The following is a 19,858-nucleotide window of genomic DNA, read 5'->3' as shown; positions in this document are numbered from 1 at the left end:
ACTCTCGTCCTCGGCGGCTGCTTGCCGTCATTTTTCCATCTTACTCTTGCTTCACAAAATTTAAAATTTAACCCCAAAAAAAAAAAACAAAAGGGTTAATTCACATGTATTAACTGTTATATACATATATATATATATTATATAAGTTACTAATCTTAAAAAAAAAATACACACACAGTATATATCCCCAGTGAAGAATTCACTTGATGGGTAACATATTTTTTGTAAGAATAAATTGAATTTGACTGATTTGTGAAGGTGGGTAAAATGACCATTTTGTGGACCTCTAAAACTTTTCTGACCAAAACATTTGCTAAATAAGTTACATTGAATATTAGTTATTTTATACATTTTCATAATCTTTGTTATTAGGATTTGTGCAAAATCTTATCTATATAATATACATATATATATATATATATAGAGAGAGAGAGAGAAAGAGAGAGAGATTATGAAAAGAAAAGGAAAATAATATAATTTTACAAATAGGAAACCATTAACAATGTCACATGACAAGCTTTTTTCTGATGGTATTTGTAGAATGCAATGTATCTAATTCTTTTTAAAATCTCACCATATCTATACATTCTGCACTAAATTTTCATTACCTTTCACTATTTTCCTTACACCAAATTCATTTCCCCTACCACCCAACAACTTTTATTTATAGTCTTCCAAATATTATTTTCTTTTTCTCAGAATTGAATTATAATTAATTACAACATTTCCAACTCTGTAGTTTCCTCCAACTCTGAGGGTATTTTGGTAACCTCAATTTTATAAAACCTCCTCCCTCTCAATTTCTCAAACCCCCCCCTCCCTCCCGACGATTTTTCTCTCACTCCCCTCTCTGCTTCCTCAAAAAATGTCAGCAGGACTTGGAAAATGCAGCAAAATCCGCCACATTGTACGCCTCCGCCAAATGCTACGCCGCTGGCGGAACAAGGCGCGAATGTCCGCCGGCCGCATCCCCTCCGATGTGCCTGCCGGACACGTGGCGGTCTGCGTCGGAACCAGCTGCCGGAGGTTCGTTGTGCGGGCGACGTATCTGAACCACCCCGTGTTTAAGAAGCTCCTGATCCAGGCAGAGGAGGAGTACGGGTTTTCCAATCAAGGCCCCTTGGCAATTCCGTGCGAGGAATCCGTGTTCGAGGAAGTCATCCGGTACATTTCCCGTTCGGAGTCGGGCCACTCGACCCGATTCCTCAACACGGACGATTTTCAGAGATATTGCCACATGGATGTTGGGGGTAAGTTTGACTTCTGGAAGGAATCTCGACCGTTGCTCCAAGGGTTTGCCGAGAAAACAATCTGGTAAAAGGGATGCTCCAGCTGCTTTAGTATTGGCGAAACGAATAAAGGGCAGTGACGTTGGTCCGGTGATTCTGATCCGGGTTTTTGACTCAGTCCGAGTTAGCTCTCGCCTCGAGAGAGGAGTCCCCAAAGATTTGCGAAATGCGTGGAAGAAGGATAGATAAAAAAAAAAAAAAAAAAACCAGTGGCCGGGTTCAACGATTGAAATGAACTCAGCCAAGGTGGGTGAATTTAATTTAATTTAATTAAGGGGGTTTTGAGTTGCGGAATTGAAAGGTTTTAGTTTTTTTCCTTTCTGATTGATGGGTTTAATGAATCCGGAGAATGCAAAAGGAGATGGCAAATAGGTGGATGAGTCGTTAACTGTCCGCAGAGTCGTCCCGGGTCCGGATCGGAAAACTGAAGATGAAGAAGAGATCATATCCATATTTATGTAAATCAAACTATGTGCATGATTTAATTGATTTTGTTATAATGAAAAATTGTAGAGAAATTTATTATTATATGATTGAAGAACAACTAATTTCAGCTACCATCTACGTAAAATATAATATATACGGAAGAAAAAGTGCGGCAATTATGAAAGGTATCGTGGGAGTTATACACACACACATATATATATATAATGGGGAGCAGAGACAGAGGAGAGAAGAGCCAGGCCACGTGAAAGCAAAGTGTGATATGGTGATGGGCATTTGCTGTGTTTCACCTGATTCAGCTTTTAACTCAACTTGTGTCTTCAACCTCCAAATTATTTCATCCTTTCCTTTCTCTCCATCTCCATCTCCATCTCCATCTCCATCTTTCTTTTCAAAAGTTAACTCATTTCAATTTCGAATATAATATAATTACTGGGTTAAAATTTAGGTGATTTTAATATAATTAATAATCCATTTTCAAATCAATTAATATTCATCACTGCTCTGGCTTAGGCTGTTCGTACAATTTTTTTTATTTTTAATTTTTTTGAAATAAAAAATCAAACCCATTAGCCACTAAGCCCAACTAGTACTACGGATCATAGCTCTGGAACTGGTAAACGTTTGACCTTTGACACAGTTTTTCTATTTAGCTCCTTTTCCAATTAATTGAAAATAAATGTATTCAAATTATACCCTTGAGATTATACTAGAAGCCAATCATTTGCTCCAACTGATTCAGTGTTTATAGGGGTTTAATTACATTATATTTTCATTATTACCCTTTAATTTAATGCTTATACTAAACATATCTATATATATATTTATATCAGCTTAAATGTGTTCATATTAATCTAAAACTAAATGGAAACCAAAATTATTAATTATTAAAAATAAAATATTAAAATAAAGATACCATTAATTTATGCAACTTGATGAAAACATTTTAATTAAATTTATTCATATTTAGCCTAACATGCTATTGGGTTTCTATAAATTTTTTTTTTTTATGATCTTAATTTAATGTATTTTTTTAACAAAGGAAACAATATGTTATTTGATATTTTATATAAAATCTTATTAAATTAATAGTGGTATAATCTTTAAAATAATACGATACTTACATATTGCTTATATTTATTTCGACCTAAATAAATTATAAATTTACTGATTTTTTTTTATTTCATAAAGTTTTTTAAATTAAATAATAATTTTATTTAAAAAAAAAACAATATTAACATTAGCATAAGTATGGGCCTTTAATGCCAACCTTTTCCCACAAGTTATAGTTTATAATTTAATGTCCAAACATTTGCTATTAAGAAGACTTGGGCTTTCACCGGCCCAAAATCCATATGGAATTTTAGCAACTCTCTTAGGAAACTATAGAAGAAACTTTCTTTTGAGGAAACTATATATATATATATATATATATATTATATGTACCAATATTATGGTAAGGAGATTTGACTCATAAAGAATCAACTTTGTCCAATAAGGTTAAGTTCTTCCTGTCCACTTATCTTGGGGTATTGCAAGAGTAGCCAAGTGAAAGAGAGCAAACTATTCTCTTTTATTTAAATAAATAATCATTTAATCAAGCGATCTATCAATTAGTTTTAATATTTTTATTTAATAACTTTTTAATTTTGTCTCTATACCTTTTAAATTCAATAAAGATCGTTGAATTTGCATATAGATATTCATATAAAAAGAAATTATCAATATATAAATCATAATACAAATATCATCTCAACTAAATATACACTTGAGGTTACTGAGATCCATTTTTTTTTATTGTAGGTGAATCTTTATATATATATTTTTCATTTGAGTAGACTGGCTTGTTACAGTGAATTGTAACAAACCTTATTAAGGATCTATAAAAAACAACACAAGGGTGCAGATAACTTTACATAATAACCTTATAAAATATGAATGCTAGAATCATCAAAGGCAGAAAGGAGAAAGTGGAGGAGTGGTGAGCTGCTAGTATTGGTTATAGAGTGCAAAAAAAGCTGTGTTGAGTAGTGAAATTAAAATCATATACGATTAATACAGTTTTTATATAAAAAAGTACTTATTAACATTATTTTTGTAGAAAGATCAAGACAGTAACGTAAAAATTTACTTAATAAAAGATAATCACGTGTTCAACCTATAATCACGTAACGAATTTATTAAGAGTCGGCAACATTCAACAAGTACACGTAGTTGTTGAAAGCAAAGACACTAAAAAAGTAAAATAAAAAAAAAAAAAATAGTAGAATGACCCAATTCAATTATTAAATTACTAAAAACGTGATAAACAAAAATATGGAACCTTTTTATAAGGTACAATTACATTTACCCAAAAGATGAATATTTTCACCTTCTTTTACTTTTTCCACATTTATTTCATTTTGTCGTTATTTTGTGATCTTTTTTTTTTTTTCCCACCATAAACAAGAAATTCGAATATACAACAATAAAAGGTGGGCTTTTATCACATTTGCAAATAAAGTAAAATGGTGTCTCGTTAAATTTATTATTATTATTTATGACAAACTTTTTTTTTTTTTACTGTTTACACCGGGTGAAAAGATAAAAAATTAATTTACTTTTTTTTTTTTTTTTTTTAATTTTGGTTGTGAAGTGGTTAATGGGCCGGAGCAAGTGGCCCAATCCCCCCAAGTACACGAAGCTTTTGATTTTGTCTTCTCTCAAATCGAACTAATTATTATCATTTGAAGACCATAAATTTCGTAATTTAAAAAAGAAAAAAGTGAATAAATATTAATTTAAATATATAAGTGAGTGACATGATAATGATGAGAAAGAAACGAAAAAGGAAAAAGAAAAAAAGTGCAGGATGACTTGTAGGAGAATCCAAAGATTTTAATTTCATTATTATTTTCTTTTTTTATATAAAATAAATAAATATGGGAAATTATATTATAGCTAATTACCATTAAAATTATTTCGTATTATATTTAATGGGAAAATAAAATATTATTATGTTTGCAATCATTGTGATTTCTCATCCCACTGCTCGCTGTCATTGGAGGTTCACCATTTATATACAATTATATATTCATGTATTTGCTTTAAAAGGGTTTCTCAGCATCTCTCTCTCTCTCTCTCTCTCTCTCTCTATATATGTATATGTATATATGTGCATATAGATGTGTTGCACCCTTAACCTCTACTCTTGTTTTTATTTTTTACTTATTTCACTGTTTCTGCTTTTCATTCTCTTTATATACACCAGAGAGAAACTTAATTGGACCCATTAATTAAAAATTATTCAAAACTTAAGTTTATAAGATTAGAGTTTAATTTTTGTTCTTTCCAAAAACAAATATATATATATATTAATTTATATGGAAAAGCAAATTAAGGAAGCGTCATGTTGCCCAACTGGTTTCAACATATTTTTTATTTTAATTTTAATGGATCCTGCTGACCGTCACTTTAGCTGGCATTGTTCAGATTCCACTTCACAATTTTACTCTTTATTTTTTTCCCACTATCAAATTTTACTCTTTATTTTTTCTTCTATATTACCTCTCCTATATACATATATAATATATATATATATATATAGATGTCTCGTGTTACGGATACAACTCACCAAATTAACCTAAAACGTAATTTGTATATAATTAATACATATATGTCATCCCCACAAATGTATATTACTTTATTTAATTGTTGTCTCTATATATGGACTTGTACGATTCTTTATTGATGAGAATAAATTATATCTATAACCTCCCATCTTAATTAGGTACGTACTATATACATACATATATATATATATATATATACGGGGATGGGCTGATTGATGTTTCTGAATTTGTCAAAACCCTCTTAATTAATATATATATATATATGTGTGTGTGTGTGGATATTTTATATTCTAGGACTTTGATAAATCAGTTTTCAAAAAGATGGAACTGGTTAGTTCTAAAACAGGCAACCTGGTAATACTACAAATTAAATTAATTAAACTCATTAAATTGATTTTTTTTTTTTAGAGGCATGAAAAATGAAGATTAGTGTGTGGGGAAAATGTTTAATTATAAGTTGGTGTGTATTTACGATTATACCCATCCCATTTTAATTGCTTAATTATAATTATATGAGAGATACATGGACCTAGATTAATTATTCAAACCCAGTTGGTAGCTAGCTTCTTGTTTAAGGGTTCTTATCTTCATTTACTCCTTAATTCACTAGTATTTTCACTAATTTATGTCTGCACTCTGCATGTGTATATAAACAGAGACACACACATATAGATACATATATGCCCACACCACTCCCTATCACTTCAACATTCATAATTATATGAAAAGAAATGTATAGAGAAAGATAGAGAGAGAGAGAGAGAGAGAGTTGAAAAATATCCAAACGAAAGTGTTGGTGTATACATATATATATATATTGGATTTTAGTTAAGCCAATTAAGGCTCTAATCTAATTAGCAGCCGTATAATATATACATATATATATATATATTAATTTATAGGAGCCCTTGAAATAATTATCAAGTTGCGTGCACTTCAGAATATCCAAAGAAAATACTGAATACCCAGATAGATTAATTACTGGTCATTAATAATCAACTAGTCAAACACAGTTGTAGGTATCTATGAACATATATGTATATGTATATATGTGAAAACCTACCGTATGTAAATTAACATCATACCTAATCCTTAAAATATACTTATGTTTCCTTAATGTTGACAATTTGTATTATATGTATGTTGGAAAAATTATTACATACATGTATTAATACATCCAAATCGTCACATATACGTTGTGTGTATATGAGCTTTTAGAATATATATATATATATATATTTTTTTTAAAGGTGTGTAGTTGCATAGAAAATATATTCTCTTTGCATGTCTGCGGCAAAAATAGAAATAATCAACTTTTTGTGGGGGGCGTTGACAGGACCTGAAAGGTATTATGAGAATTGTGGTGGGTAAATTTGATAAAAGGAGGGCAATTATTTTTTAATTGGCAGGTAGGCTTTCAGCTTCTCCCTGCCGACGCTGTCAGTTCTTTTTCTCGATGATTAAGGGGGGTTTACGAAACGTGGTCGTTTTCTACAGACACGTGTTGCATCAGCTTCCTCTGTGTGGTCCCCACCTAATGAGCTAAACTCCCCCTACAACTATTGGCAGGTGGGGCCCACCTGTCGCTTTTTGTTTATTTTTTCTTTTTTATATTTTTGCAATAACTAAGATGCTCTTCGTGTGCGTGTGTTTTTTTTGTTAAAAATAAATAAATAAATGTAATTTAACTGTGAACTGTCCTTGGATGCTGCTCCGCCTTTCTCAGGCCACGCGCTTCGGTGTCGGTGGGGGCCCACTCGCTACAAATTTGGGTTTCTGAGTCCACATCCCCCCGTACCATTTTGTCTGCGCGTCTTAAGTGTGTACTCACTTCATTCCACCTGTACATACACACGCGACATCAATCTCCCTTACTCTTTTATTTTTAATTATTAAACAATTATTACTTCATATTTATTACAATAATTTCTTTTTTCAAACTTATAAGTTGGATTTCTATACAATTATATTTTGCCATATGTTCTTTTTTCTTGTTAATTTTTTGCCATATATATATTTTTGTTTAATTACTAATCATTATATATTATTATTATTTATAATTGTATATTTATTAATATAGTTATTGGGAAGTACTTGAGTTATCTTTTTTTTTTTTAAATTAATATACACTTAAAACAAAATGTTAGGCTTATTAATTTTCTCATATTATAAGAAATTCTAATAAATCTAACGAAATCTAATATATATATATATATGAGATACTGGATTTACTATCTCTAATACTGATTAAAACGGTTTTATTTAATTTAAACAATAATAAATGACGATAAAATATCATAACAATAAAAAATTTGATATCAATTAATGCACTGACATTTATTTTGTAAGTGCTTGATATAATTATATATTAATCAAATTAACTCAAATAAATAAATATTTATATAGAATTATATTTTATGTCAAACAATAGTACGTATATGATGATAGTACACGACTTATTTTCTTAACGTAGTTCTACAATAACTACATAAAATGTATTATATACTAGTTTTTAGACATTACACTAACTTTGTGAAACTATATAATTGGTTAGTTAATAATATATTACCATAAGATATAATATGCGATAACTAATAATTATAGACAGTTTCAAAAATTCATTCCCGTGGTAGTATAAGATGAATTTATTTTTTTTTATCAAAATTTAATGTAAATGTAATTAAATTATAAAAAATGACTATTAGACTCCACAATATTCAAAAAATTTTAAAAATATAATAGATGGAGAAAATGTACTTATATAGAATTTGTTAATAAAAAATTTATTTTTATTTAAAAAATTATTTTATAACTTTTGCGTACTATAACATCTCGGTAGATATAAATAATAATTTTGTAAAATTTAATAAATAAAATTTATTTAATTATATTATTGAACAACGAGGTCAATTATTTAATCTACTATTAGCTTAACGATTAAACTTAATTAATGTTTGGAGCGATAGTATAAAATTAATTTATACATTTAAGTAAAAAAACTATTAATTAGATTAATTAATAGTAATGATGGAAATTTATGTTTACTTAATTTAGTTATACATAACGAAAGCATAGCTGACGTCATCTTGGTTTTTTTTTTTGGTTTGTGAATTGATGTTAAAAAAATTAAATAAAAATATTATATAATTTAAACTATATTATTTTAAAATTTTATTAATTATAATTTATTTTGGTTTAAAAATCAGGAATATAATATTTGAAAGCGAAATGAGGTAATCAGTTTACGTTAGTCGTTGTAGTTCCTAGATATCTTTCACAGGCTTTAACTCTAAATTGTAATTGCCAAACGAGGTACAATTTCCTTTTTAATTTTGTCTCACCATTTTTTCCCCAGAAAATAATAATAAATTAAAATGATTTATTTATCGCTCGCAAGCAACCACTCACTTACAGCCCATCCTATTCCTATTCCTATTCCGTCGTCGTATGATAACGTCCGTTAATTTATAAATTATACATATAGAATGTTTAGTAAAAAAAAAAAAAAGTATTTATAATTTAAAAAGTTTTAATTAAATAACTAAAAGAATAAGGATTTTATAAATTTCGGTCAGGATATTCATAAATGAAAATAAATACAATTATAATATTTGGTTAAATTAATTTATGAATAAGCCAAGCTAAATTATATATGTACGTAATTTATATGCTATATATTTGATTATATAATATATAGGGAGACACGGAGGGAATAATTAATGTAACAAACCTTATTATATACACGACATCTTAATTTAATAATTAAAGAGGAACAATGGAATGATACATGAAAGTAATGATATGGTATTTGTGGACAAAAATACAAATTAAACAACTAATCAGATGATAATTGAAAGATTAAGGATAAGTTTTTTTTTTTTTTTTTTTTTAATTTATTTATTGATAGAACAGATTAATAATCAGTTTTTAGAAGGGGAATAAATAATTTTTAAAGATAGAAATTTTTTTTTTTTTAAAAAAACAATTTATTAGAGAGATTATAATTATAGTCAAAGATTTTACAGGAGTGTTGATTGTTGGGCATTTATAATCACAGATCTCGAGAAATCATGATTTTAGAGAGTGGGGCCAGGTTATAAAGTCAGATCATGATGAAATCGACGGCGGAGAAAGGATGCGCCATGGATCGGCGGCACATGGTGGAGGCAGCAGCACGCGTGAGATTGAGAGAAGAGATGAGCTGGAGCAAGCAGTGACGGTGGTCCAAATAACGTAAACAGAAACAGAAACGGAACTTTCCAAATATCGGATACAGCTCACCTCTTCCTTCCAGCACAAGCGTACAAAGAATAATTTGGTATTTTCTCTAATTGTCGGGGGCAAATTCGGAAACTAATTTTTAATTTTAATTTTCTTAAATTAATTTTTTTAAAGGTGATATGTTTTTGGAGTTTTATTAGCTACGTCTTACCTTTTTAAGTGACACACCCCCACTGCTAAACCCCAAATTTTCAACCTTACCCACCACCACCACCACCATCTCCACCACCACCTTCTCTCACTCTTCCTTCCTCCACCCTCTTCTCCGTTTCGTCTCTCAAATTAAATTCACAAAATTCAGATCTCCATTTCCCAATCATCTTTCTAACTCTCTATATTCTACTTATTCCAGATATATGTATCGCCTGCATTCTACTTGTTGACTCTCTCTTGAAGCTGCATTTTTCTCGGTACGTAGATAGGTAGATTTCCAGTTTAAAGTTTCGTCAGCTTTTCTACGCTGGTTTTCTTTCTTTCGTTTAATGTGATTTTTGAGTTTGAAAAAAGGTACCAGAACTGAAGCTTTTCCTCGAGGTTGCAGTTGCAGTTCCAGTTTCAGTCTCAGTTTTGCGTTCCTTGTTTTCTCATTTTGTTTTTCCTTTTGATTTTGGATTTACTGTTCTCAAAACTGTTCGCGATTGTTTATTATCGCTTCTGTCGGTGAGGGATTATGTTCTTTGTTTCTTTCGTATCAACCGTGTCTTCTTTTACTTTCTTTGGTTCCGATTTACCACCTCTGCTATATACTTGTTGGCCATTCTTTCTCAGCAAATTCGAACTGATTTCGATTTCCTTCCTCTTTTTTCCGATTGTAGTCTCTCTTTCTCTCTCTCTCTCTCTCTTTCTCTCTTGCCGCTTTCTTTCGCTTAGTGTTTACTGTATTTTCAGGTTAACTTTTTATAGATACATCAAATATGCTCGTTCTGATATGCTTATGGTGTATTGGATTGATATGGATTCAATTCGGTGCAAATTACTGATAAATAATTTGTTTTGAACTGATTTTGCGTCTTCTGTCATCCATATGAAAAGTTTCTTTTGATTATAAGATCTTTATCTGTGAAAATTATGCTATTAGATCTTGGTACTTATTATGCATTCAATGGACTTAATGTTCTCATTTGCATGCCGACCTGACCTAGTTGATTCCAATTCGTCTACTTCAAAGTATTTGATATCGACTTTCATTTTGTATCAGTGTATGCAATAATGCATGTCTAAATTTACCGGTTTATTTTTCCTGGCGGGGTGGAGGGCGTTTGGATGAGTTAGGAGAGTTGGCCTTTAACAATATGTCTTTGGTTGCTCTGTTCTCGGTTATTAATTCTTTGTATAGGGAGTTGGGACTAGCAGACGGGTTTTATTTTCAACTCCTTCTAGAGTCCCTCTGTTTGGTTGGTAACAAAATGTTTCAAAGACATAAAGGTTTATTCTTTTCTAAACAAAAAAAATAGAAGAGGCCAATTTTATTCTTTCTGATCCTTACTTGTAAATGGGTACAATATATGTTTCATTCTTTGATGCAACATTCTTTCTTAGTTGTCTAGGTCATGTTAAAGAGAGCTTCTGATTACGTATCATCGTTAGCTTATAATTTTTCACTACTGGATGAAGTGAGGTCTCTCTTTACAAGGAAGGAAAACCCTCCAACTCAATCATCCATAAACCCGTTATCGTGAAATTACTCCCTAATCCAGCCATCATGTTCAATAAAGTTTAGCTTATAATTATTCAATACTGGATGAAGTGAGCTCTCTCTTTACAAAGAAGGAAAACCTCCAACTCAATCATCCATAACCCCGTTATCGTGAAATTACTCCCTAATCCAGCCATCATGTTCAATAAAGTTTAGCTTATTATTTTTCTGATACTGGATGAAGTGAGGTCTCTCTTTACAAGGAAGGAAAACCCTCCAACTCAATCATCCATAACCCTGTTATTGTGAAATTACTCCCTAATCCAGCCATCATGTTCAATAAAGTTTAGCTTTTATATCATAATTGGAGTCTCATCGTTTAATGTTGGAAGAAGTATGGTCTCTCCTTATAAGGAAGGGAACTTTCATAACTCTGTTAGTGTATGGTAAATAATTAATCATCATTAAACGTTGGAAAGTTGAGTCCTCTTTCATATAATAAAGGAAACTTCTCCAATTTTATCACTGATAACTCCACTATCGATGGAAGAGTCCCTCAACTATTCCATCGATAGCTAAAGCTTACCAAAGACCATGACAATCGGTGATGCATGGAGTTTGGACCCAAGGATTGCTTGCCTGTAAACCCAAGTGAGGTTGTCCTCCGAGTATTTTGTTTTTGAAAAGATACCCTTGATTAGGCTCACTTGGGAGAGGTTTACCTTTTCTTATTAATGGACTCCTATTCTGACTATGTGGAAGCAAGACATTTGTACATTAACGAGTCTGTTTTTGTGCAGCTCATCATTTATAGTTGATTTTCATTTCTCTTTTTCCTCACTAATTCTGAAACTGTTTCAACTTCTTGGTTGTATGGAAGAATTAGTTTGATGATTAATTAATTAAGTGCTGTTACTTGCATATGTTCATTATTTTAATTGGTTGAAAGGGAGTTTTGACAATTCTTGTAAGTAAAGAGATTCCCTTGACTCTGGATGATGTGGGAAATTGATTTTTTTATACTGAGAAAATTGTTGCGTTCTTTCTCGTGATTTTTGCATTCAAATTGATTTTCAATAATTTTCCTCAGTTATTCTGAAAGGATTTTCAAATCCGGTTATATGGAAGAATTAGTATGATGGTTAAATTAACTAATTGTCGTAATGCATATGCTCCTTGAATCTTAATTTATTTTGCTACTCTTACTTCTATTCTGTAAAGATTGGCATGACCATGAAAAAAAGTAAGCTAAAAAGCCCTAAAGGCTGTCCTTTATTAGCTCAACATGCATTTAATGGTGAACATAAAAATAATCTTCCACAGTATTTGGGTTTTTCTAAAGTTGACTCCTATGGAAGCCAAATTCTTGTGACGATTAAGATAAAAGATTTTTGGGAGTATCATATTTCAATTTTATGTGGGAAGAAAGTGTGTTTCAACCATCTCATTGTGCAAACTAAAGTGGGTCAGAACTCTGCAATTAATCTGTGGGAATGAGTGAGAAATTAAAATCAGTCCTGATGCTAGAGGGTTTAATAATGTATGCTTTATGATGTTAAAATTTTGCCATTTCATTTATGCATTATTTATGTCAGTGTCATATGTTTAGTAGCAGATTTCTGGAAATGGAATTTATTTATTTTCCTTCTTAATGCTTTAAGTTTAAGTTTCTTCGTCATACATAAACCTTTTGAAAGTAGTGTCAAATTGAGGAGGAAATTATTAATGAAATTAAAACAAATATATCTATGTTTGTTTCTGTTTTCTTTCCTATTTAAGTTTTAAAATTTTCACTTGAGCACTCTGCGACCAAAAGTTTGTCACATTCCTACTGATTTTTTTTTTTCTGTTGATATCATTTATTTGCACTCCTCATGTCTGTTCAGTCGTCTTTTTTTTTTTTTTAAACCTCAAGTCTGCTAACTGTAGGGATTGTGATGGATCGACGGGGTTGGCTTTGGAAGAAAAAATCGTCTGATAAAACTGATAAAGCGGCTGTTGCATCAGAAGCTGCTGCGGGTTCTCGCGGTGAACAGGTGCTCTCTTGTTGTCCTTATCATTTGTCACATTATTTACTAAATTGTATGTAAAAAATTAGGTATCTTTTAGCTTTCACTGGTATGGAAAGGCAATCCTCTTGGAATTATTATATACTTGATTTACTTACCTTTGTGGTTGTCTTTTGCCAAAGCAGGATAATTACAAAAAACCAAACTATGTCCAGATTTCTGTCGAATCATATTCACATCTTACTGGTTTGGAGGATCAAGTTAAGACATATGAGGAACAAGTTCAGATGCTGGAGGATCAGATTCAGGACTCGAACGAAAAGCTGTCTGCAGCCCAAGCAGAAATTACTACCAAAGACAACTTGGTGAAGCAACATAATAAGGTTGCTGAAGAAGCTGTCTCAGGTGTGAATATTACTGCATGAAGGAACACACTTTTTGGAAAGAAGGAATTTACTTATTCTCACTGGTGAAGTATAGGTGTTTCAGTTCATCTTTGGCTTTTGTTTAACACTGAGATCTTCTTTTGCTGCAGGTTGGGAGAAGGCAGAAGCAGAAGCTTTGGCACTGAAAAGTAATCTGGAATCTGTTACACTTTCCAAGCTCACTGCTGAAGATCGGGCATCTCATCTGGATGGTGCCCTTAAAGAGTGCATGCGGCAAATACGAAATTTGAAGGAAGAACATGAACAGAAGTTGCAAGATGTCGTTCTAACCAAAAACAAGCAATTTGACAAAATTAGGCTTGAATTTGAAGCAAAGATAGCCAACTTAGACCAGGAACTCCTTAAGTCTGCTGCTGAAAATGCTGCCATTTCAAGGTCATTACAAGAGCGTTCTAACATGCTAATCAAGATAAATGAAGAGAAGGCACAAGCTGAAGCTGAAATTGAGCTTTTGAAGAGTAATATTGAATCCTGTGAAAGGGAAATAAATTCACTCAAGTATGAGCTCCATTTGGTTTCCAAAGAGCTAGACATTCGTAATGAAGAAAAAAATATGAGCATGAGGTCAGCAGAAGCAGCAAACAAGCTGCACACGGAAGGTGTGAAAAAAATAGCTAAGCTTGAAGCTGAGTGCCAGAGATTGCGTGGTCTTGTGCGGAAGAAGTTGCCTGGTCCTGCTGCACTTGCACAAATGAAGCTAGAGGTTGAGAGTTTAGGCCGAGATTATGGAGATACTCGGCTTAGGAGGTCACCTGTTAAGCCATCTAGCCCCCATCTGTCTCCAGTTCCCGACTACTCCATTGAGAATGTTCAGAAATTCCATAAAGAGAATGAGTTTCTAACTGAACGTTTGTTGGCGATGGAAGAAGAAACAAAGATGCTGAAAGAAGCTTTGGCAAAGCGTAATACAGAGTTGCAGGCTTCAAGAAATCTTTGTGCTAAGACAGCAAGTCGGCTTCAAAGTTTAGAAGCTCAAATGCAACAGAAAAATCCTTCAAAGATTCCTGCTGAAGCCTATTCAGGTCAAGGTGCTAGTAATCCACCTAGCTTAACTTCTATGTCTGAAGATGGAAATGAAGACACAGTAAGTTGTGCTGAGTCTTGGGCTACTGCATTGATTTCTGAGCTCTCCCATGTCAAGAAGGATAATAAAAGTGATGAGTCAAAGAAGGTAGAAAATGCTAATCACTTGGGGCTCATGGATGACTTTTTGGAGATGGAGAAGTTAGCCTGTTTATCAAATGATCCTAATGCAAATGGCTCCATTCCTATTTTAGACTCTTCAAATGGTACAAAATCAGATACTCTCAGCTTTGATGCTTCTGCAGAGGTTACTGCTCACAAAGATCTTGAGTCTGAAAAGCAAAATGATCTGAAACATTCTGTAAATCAAAATTCTCCTAATGTAGATTTGTCAGCAGAGAGTACTCAATCCAATGTAGATGAGCTGCCGGTGATGAGGCTCCGCTCAGGAATATCACTTGTGCTTGAATCTATGCCCAAGGACGCTGATATGGATAAAGTTTTGGAGGACATTAAACGTGTTGTTCAAGATGTACATGATTCTCTTTGTCAGCACTCGATAACTCAAAACTCTCAGAATGTACCGAGTTTGGATGCCACCTGTGAAGGTACTACTTTAATTGCAAAGAATGAGATCTCCTTGTCACCAGATAGCAAGACATCAGTAATTTTGCAGGTAATCAGCCAAGAATTAGCAGCTGCCATTTCTCAGATTCATGACTTTGTAATTTTCTTGGGTAAAGAAGCAGGGGCACTTCATGACGCCTCTGCACATGTCAACGGATTCAAGGGAAAAATTGAGGAGTTCTCTATCACATTTAACAAGGTGCTGAGCAGCGACAAGAATTTGGCTGACTTTGTTCTGAATCTTTCCCATGTATTATCTGAAGCTAATGAATTAAAATTCAGTATCCTGGGCTTTAAGGGCAGTGAATTAGAAATTCACAGTCCAGATTGCATAGATAAGGTTGTTCTACCAGAGGATAAGGTAGTTCAGAAAGCTTTATCAGGAGAAAGGTATAAAAATGGCTGCACCAATATTTCTAGTCCTACCTCCAATCCTGAAGTTCCTGATGATGGGAATGTAGTTTCTGGCTATGATACAAACAACTCAGCTGGCAAATTCACATTGGAGGAGTTTGAAGAATTGAAATTGGAGAAAGAAAAAACACAATTGGATCTGGCTCGGTCAATTGAGAATCTGGGGGTAACTAAGTCTCAGCTACAAGAAACTGAGCAGCTTCTAGCAGAAGTCAAATCACAATTAGCTTCCGCTCAGAAGTCAAATAGCTTGGCAGAGACACAGCTTAAATGCATGGCAGAGTCTTACAGGACACTTGAAACACGTTCGGAAGAGTTAGAAACTGAACTGAACCTTCTGCGAGGAAAAATAGACAATTTAGAAAATGAACTTGAAGATGAAAAAAATAGATACCATGATGCCTTGACCAGATGCAAAGAACTTGAAGAACAACTGCAAAGGTTAGCATCAAACTTTATCTTACCACATGTAACTATCGGCTGTCTTTAAATTTATGCCCTTGCATGTGCATGTGCATGTGATAGCAGCAGACCAATTCAGTCTTCAAATATCAATTAGCAAAGGAGAAAAAAGCAAATTTTCAGGCCACAATCCCACACTCTGCTTCAAGCAGTTTTTTGATCATATTCCTATTCTAAAATGGTAGACTAAAACAATCGGTGCTTCTTCCCCATGCTTTAAATTAGAATTTCTTGGACCTTGGAAAATGTACCTGGGCTGTTGCTTTTGTCGACGTGGATCTTGCAGAGATCATCAGTTTATTGTTTAAATGAAAAAACTCTGTTTGACTTTTGGTTCCAATTATGTCCACACTTAAGTAGATAACACTTTCTGATATACCTCATTGCTCTCTGTGATTATTAACTGCTGAAGTGTAATCATGCTTTCCTACCGCATTTTCTGTTATAGGAATGAAAATTGCTCCATCTGTTCTGCTGCTGCTGATCTTGACCTCAAGAATAAACAGGTGAGGCTATACTCTTTTAGTTATTAACTTACCGATTTCCAGTCATTCTTCGCAAGCATTTTCATACTTACAGAGTTTTCTATTTTTAATTTTTTCAACTTGAAAAAATAATTTCTGATGAGTAACTGAAGGCCTGAGCCTCAGCCACATAAATGTTATATATGAGAGTGGCTGGTGCAAAGAGCCTGGAAAGAGTTACCTTAAGATGTTGAGACTGCTCTGTTTCTGAGGCCAGCTGTGAACCTCTTTTTAGGATACGGCTTATGGTTAGATCTGGTGCCATGAAAATACTGGGACTTCGGCCAGACAGTAGTGTATGGTTAATTTTTTCTAAAAAAATGGTGAAACGAACTTGTTTTCAAGAGAATGACTTTCCTTAAATACCCTTCTCTTTTATCATTCACTTTATTTAAGCTATTGGAGATTTTTCAATTGAGTGGCTATGCAAGACTCCAATTGGAAAGACCATCACCTCATTGGTTGAGAGTGCTAATACTATCCGCGTCAATGTTTATTTTTTCAAAATTTTATCTTGGTTTAAAAATGTATATATTTACTAGAATAATTATATTAATCAATAATGAAAAATTAATTTATTAATTATTAAAATCAATTAATTTTGTAAACAAAATTTAAATAAATTTGAAAGGATTAATAAAATATTAAGAACATGAGAATATTCAAATAATTATATATTACATTGTTGTCTAAATCTATATCTCATAAACCTTGGTTTTTCTTTGTTCATTCCTGAGTTTGCACATATTTTATTCTACCATATCCCCTGTATGTATAAAAAAAATTGGGATATTAGCTTTTATTATAACTAATAAACTTGGTTTCTGTTGAGTACATTGCCTTCAGTCCATATCTCTACCTTAAATCTTCTTGCCAAAACACAATGAATTCATCTGTTCAATTCTTGTTTTGTGTGGTTGGCTGATGGAAGATAATAATTGAAAAACAAAGAAAGTTTGTTTGTAAAACTGGAAAGTCCGTCTGTATATATTCTTAGTTATTTTCTATTATGTCATAGAGGACATGCAATTTTAAAGAAGGAACCATCGTGCCCTGGAAAGTTTCTGAGGAGCAGCTATAAAACTGTTGTTTGTATAACAAAAATTGTACTGCTGCTGCTCTCTGTTAGATTCAGGTTTTAGGTCATGCCACCGGTGCTGTACAAGGAACTAGGACTTACTAATAAAACATAAGGAAATACCTTAATAAAAGATGTGCCTGCTAGACATGATCATGAATGTTTTTGTTGCCTGTCATGATGCTTTATTTGGGGCCATTACATTTGATAAGTTTATTAAAACCCAAGCCAAGCTGAAAAGCCTGTCTTTGACATGACAGGAGAAAGAGTTAGCTGCTGCTGCAGAAAAGCTGGCAGAGTGTCAAGAAACCATATTTCTACTGGGCAAGCAGTTAAAAGCATTGCGGCCTCAAACAGAGCAAATTGGATCCTCCCCATTCAGCGAGAGAAGTCAAAGGGGTGAAGACGAACCAAGTATTAGTGGCACCAACCTGCAAGAGTTGGACCAGGCAGAGATTGATACTGCTACCTCTTCCAATGTTCAAAGAGTAGGAGCAGAGTCTCCCAACTTTTGTAACTCCCCGTGCAGCCCGTCTGATACTGAAGCAAACAATCTCATGAAATCACCCATCAGTTCAAACCATCCAAAACATAGGTCCACAAAGTCAACCTCTTCATCCTCTTCGTCTGCGCCAACACCGGAGAAGCATTCGCGGGGATTTAGCAGGTTCTTTTCCTCAAAAGGCAGGAGTGGTCATTAGGAGGCACAACCTTTCTGTACCCATTCTCCCTGAATTTCTATGGACTTTGAGCAAATAATTTTTGTAACTATTGACTGTATATTATTGTTTTAATCTTTTTTCTCTTCTTTCCTGGAACTTTTGTAATTTGATTGAGTGAAACATGACACAGCGACTAAACTGGTACAAAAATATTTTGGATGTGGAAGCTTCGTTGTATATGATCTCATCAGTTTCTGAACAAGTTATTGCAGAGGTTATGAGGAGTGTAGGGTCTCTTATAATGGGCCTTTGGTGGGCTTAAGTTTAGGGTTTAGGTCCAACTGCTTGTGGTGGGTGAGATTTGAAATTTGGTCAAGTTGTTATTCGTGTTGTGATTGGAATGAAATTTTGAGTCCCCCCCAACATGTGGGCTCACATTTCAAGGCACTGGTAGAAAATAAGTATTTTATAAAATTATAATTATTTTCTTTTATTAATTTATTTAATTACTCTTCTATTATCTTCTCAAAATTAACAACATAATTTTATCTAAAAATACAATAAAAGTAAATTCTAAGAATCTGCTTCTTCAGTTATTATTATTATTTGAGATAGGTTTTGGGTTGGCAGAGAAGTGACTGAAAATTTCTCAATTATTAATTATATAATAAATAAGATGCCAAACCAACTGCCACTCTAAATCCCAACTACAAAACACAAACCGTATGTGTGTGTGTGTGTGTGTGTGTGTGTGTGTGTGTGTATACATATATATGTATATGTGTGTGTGTGTGTGTGTGTATATATGTATGTGTAATATATGTGTGTGTGTGTGTGTGTGCGTATAGGTGTTCAGTTTGGTGAAAATAATATTCAATGCATTTTGATTCCCAAAACTCACCTCATTTAATTACTACCAGACTTGGGGTTTAGAAATCCAATTTTGATTCTCAAGATATTATTATTTATTATGGTACGTCCTCTTTCAACTCAAATTTGGCTGCTTTTCCCACATTTACTCTTTATACACACAAACATATATATATATATAATCGTAATATTATTATTATTCTATATGGGTCAGTCAAGAAGCTCAAGCTTGAATCGCACCTGGTTCAGAACTCATGTTCACACTCTATTTAATATATATATATATATATATATACACACGTGTGCATGTGTAAACCTGGTTATATATATACCAGTTTAATTATTATTATAAATTTTATTAATTAATCTACACTGGAAAATCTATTTTTAATTAAATCATGGATTAGTTGTTATCAAAAGTCTGACATTTTAACTACTTGATTGATACGACATCCACATGTTTCCTGTCCATCATATTTATT

At 32.7% G+C, this 19,858-nt stretch overlaps 2 protein-coding genes across 2 annotated transcripts; both read left to right on the top strand.

Annotated features, from left to right (window-relative positions):
- The first annotated feature begins 796 nt into the window (after window positions 1-796).
- LOC110818215 (SAUR-like auxin-responsive protein family) lies at window positions 797-1,846 on the top strand. Its single transcript, XM_022046996.2, has one exon. The coding sequence runs from the start codon at window positions 866-868 to the stop codon at window positions 1,316-1,318; it is 453 nt and encodes a 150-aa protein (XP_021902688.1). The 5' UTR covers window positions 797-865; the 3' UTR covers window positions 1,319-1,846.
- A 7,934-nt stretch (window positions 1,847-9,780) lies between these two features.
- Window positions 9,781-18,732, top strand: LOC110817997 (filament-like protein (DUF869)). The gene is made up of 6 exons (XM_022046717.2): window positions 9,781-10,035; window positions 13,191-13,297; window positions 13,456-13,675; window positions 13,806-16,221; window positions 16,691-16,748; window positions 18,105-18,732. The coding sequence occupies exons 2-6, from the start codon at window positions 13,199-13,201 to the stop codon at window positions 18,543-18,545; spliced, it is 3,234 nt and encodes a 1,077-aa protein (XP_021902409.1). The 5' UTR covers window positions 9,781-10,035; window positions 13,191-13,198; the 3' UTR covers window positions 18,546-18,732.
- Window positions 18,733-19,858: the final 1,126 nt, after the last annotated feature.

Source organism: Carica papaya, chromosome 1, assembly GCF_054855325.1.
Source record: "Carica papaya isolate Zhongbai chromosome 1, ASM5485532v1, whole genome shotgun sequence".
In the NCBI taxonomy this organism is placed as follows: Eukaryota; Viridiplantae; Streptophyta; class Magnoliopsida; order Brassicales; family Caricaceae; genus Carica; species Carica papaya.
Note: the sequence above shows the minus strand (reverse complement) of the source record. Positions and strands in the feature narration are given on the sequence as shown.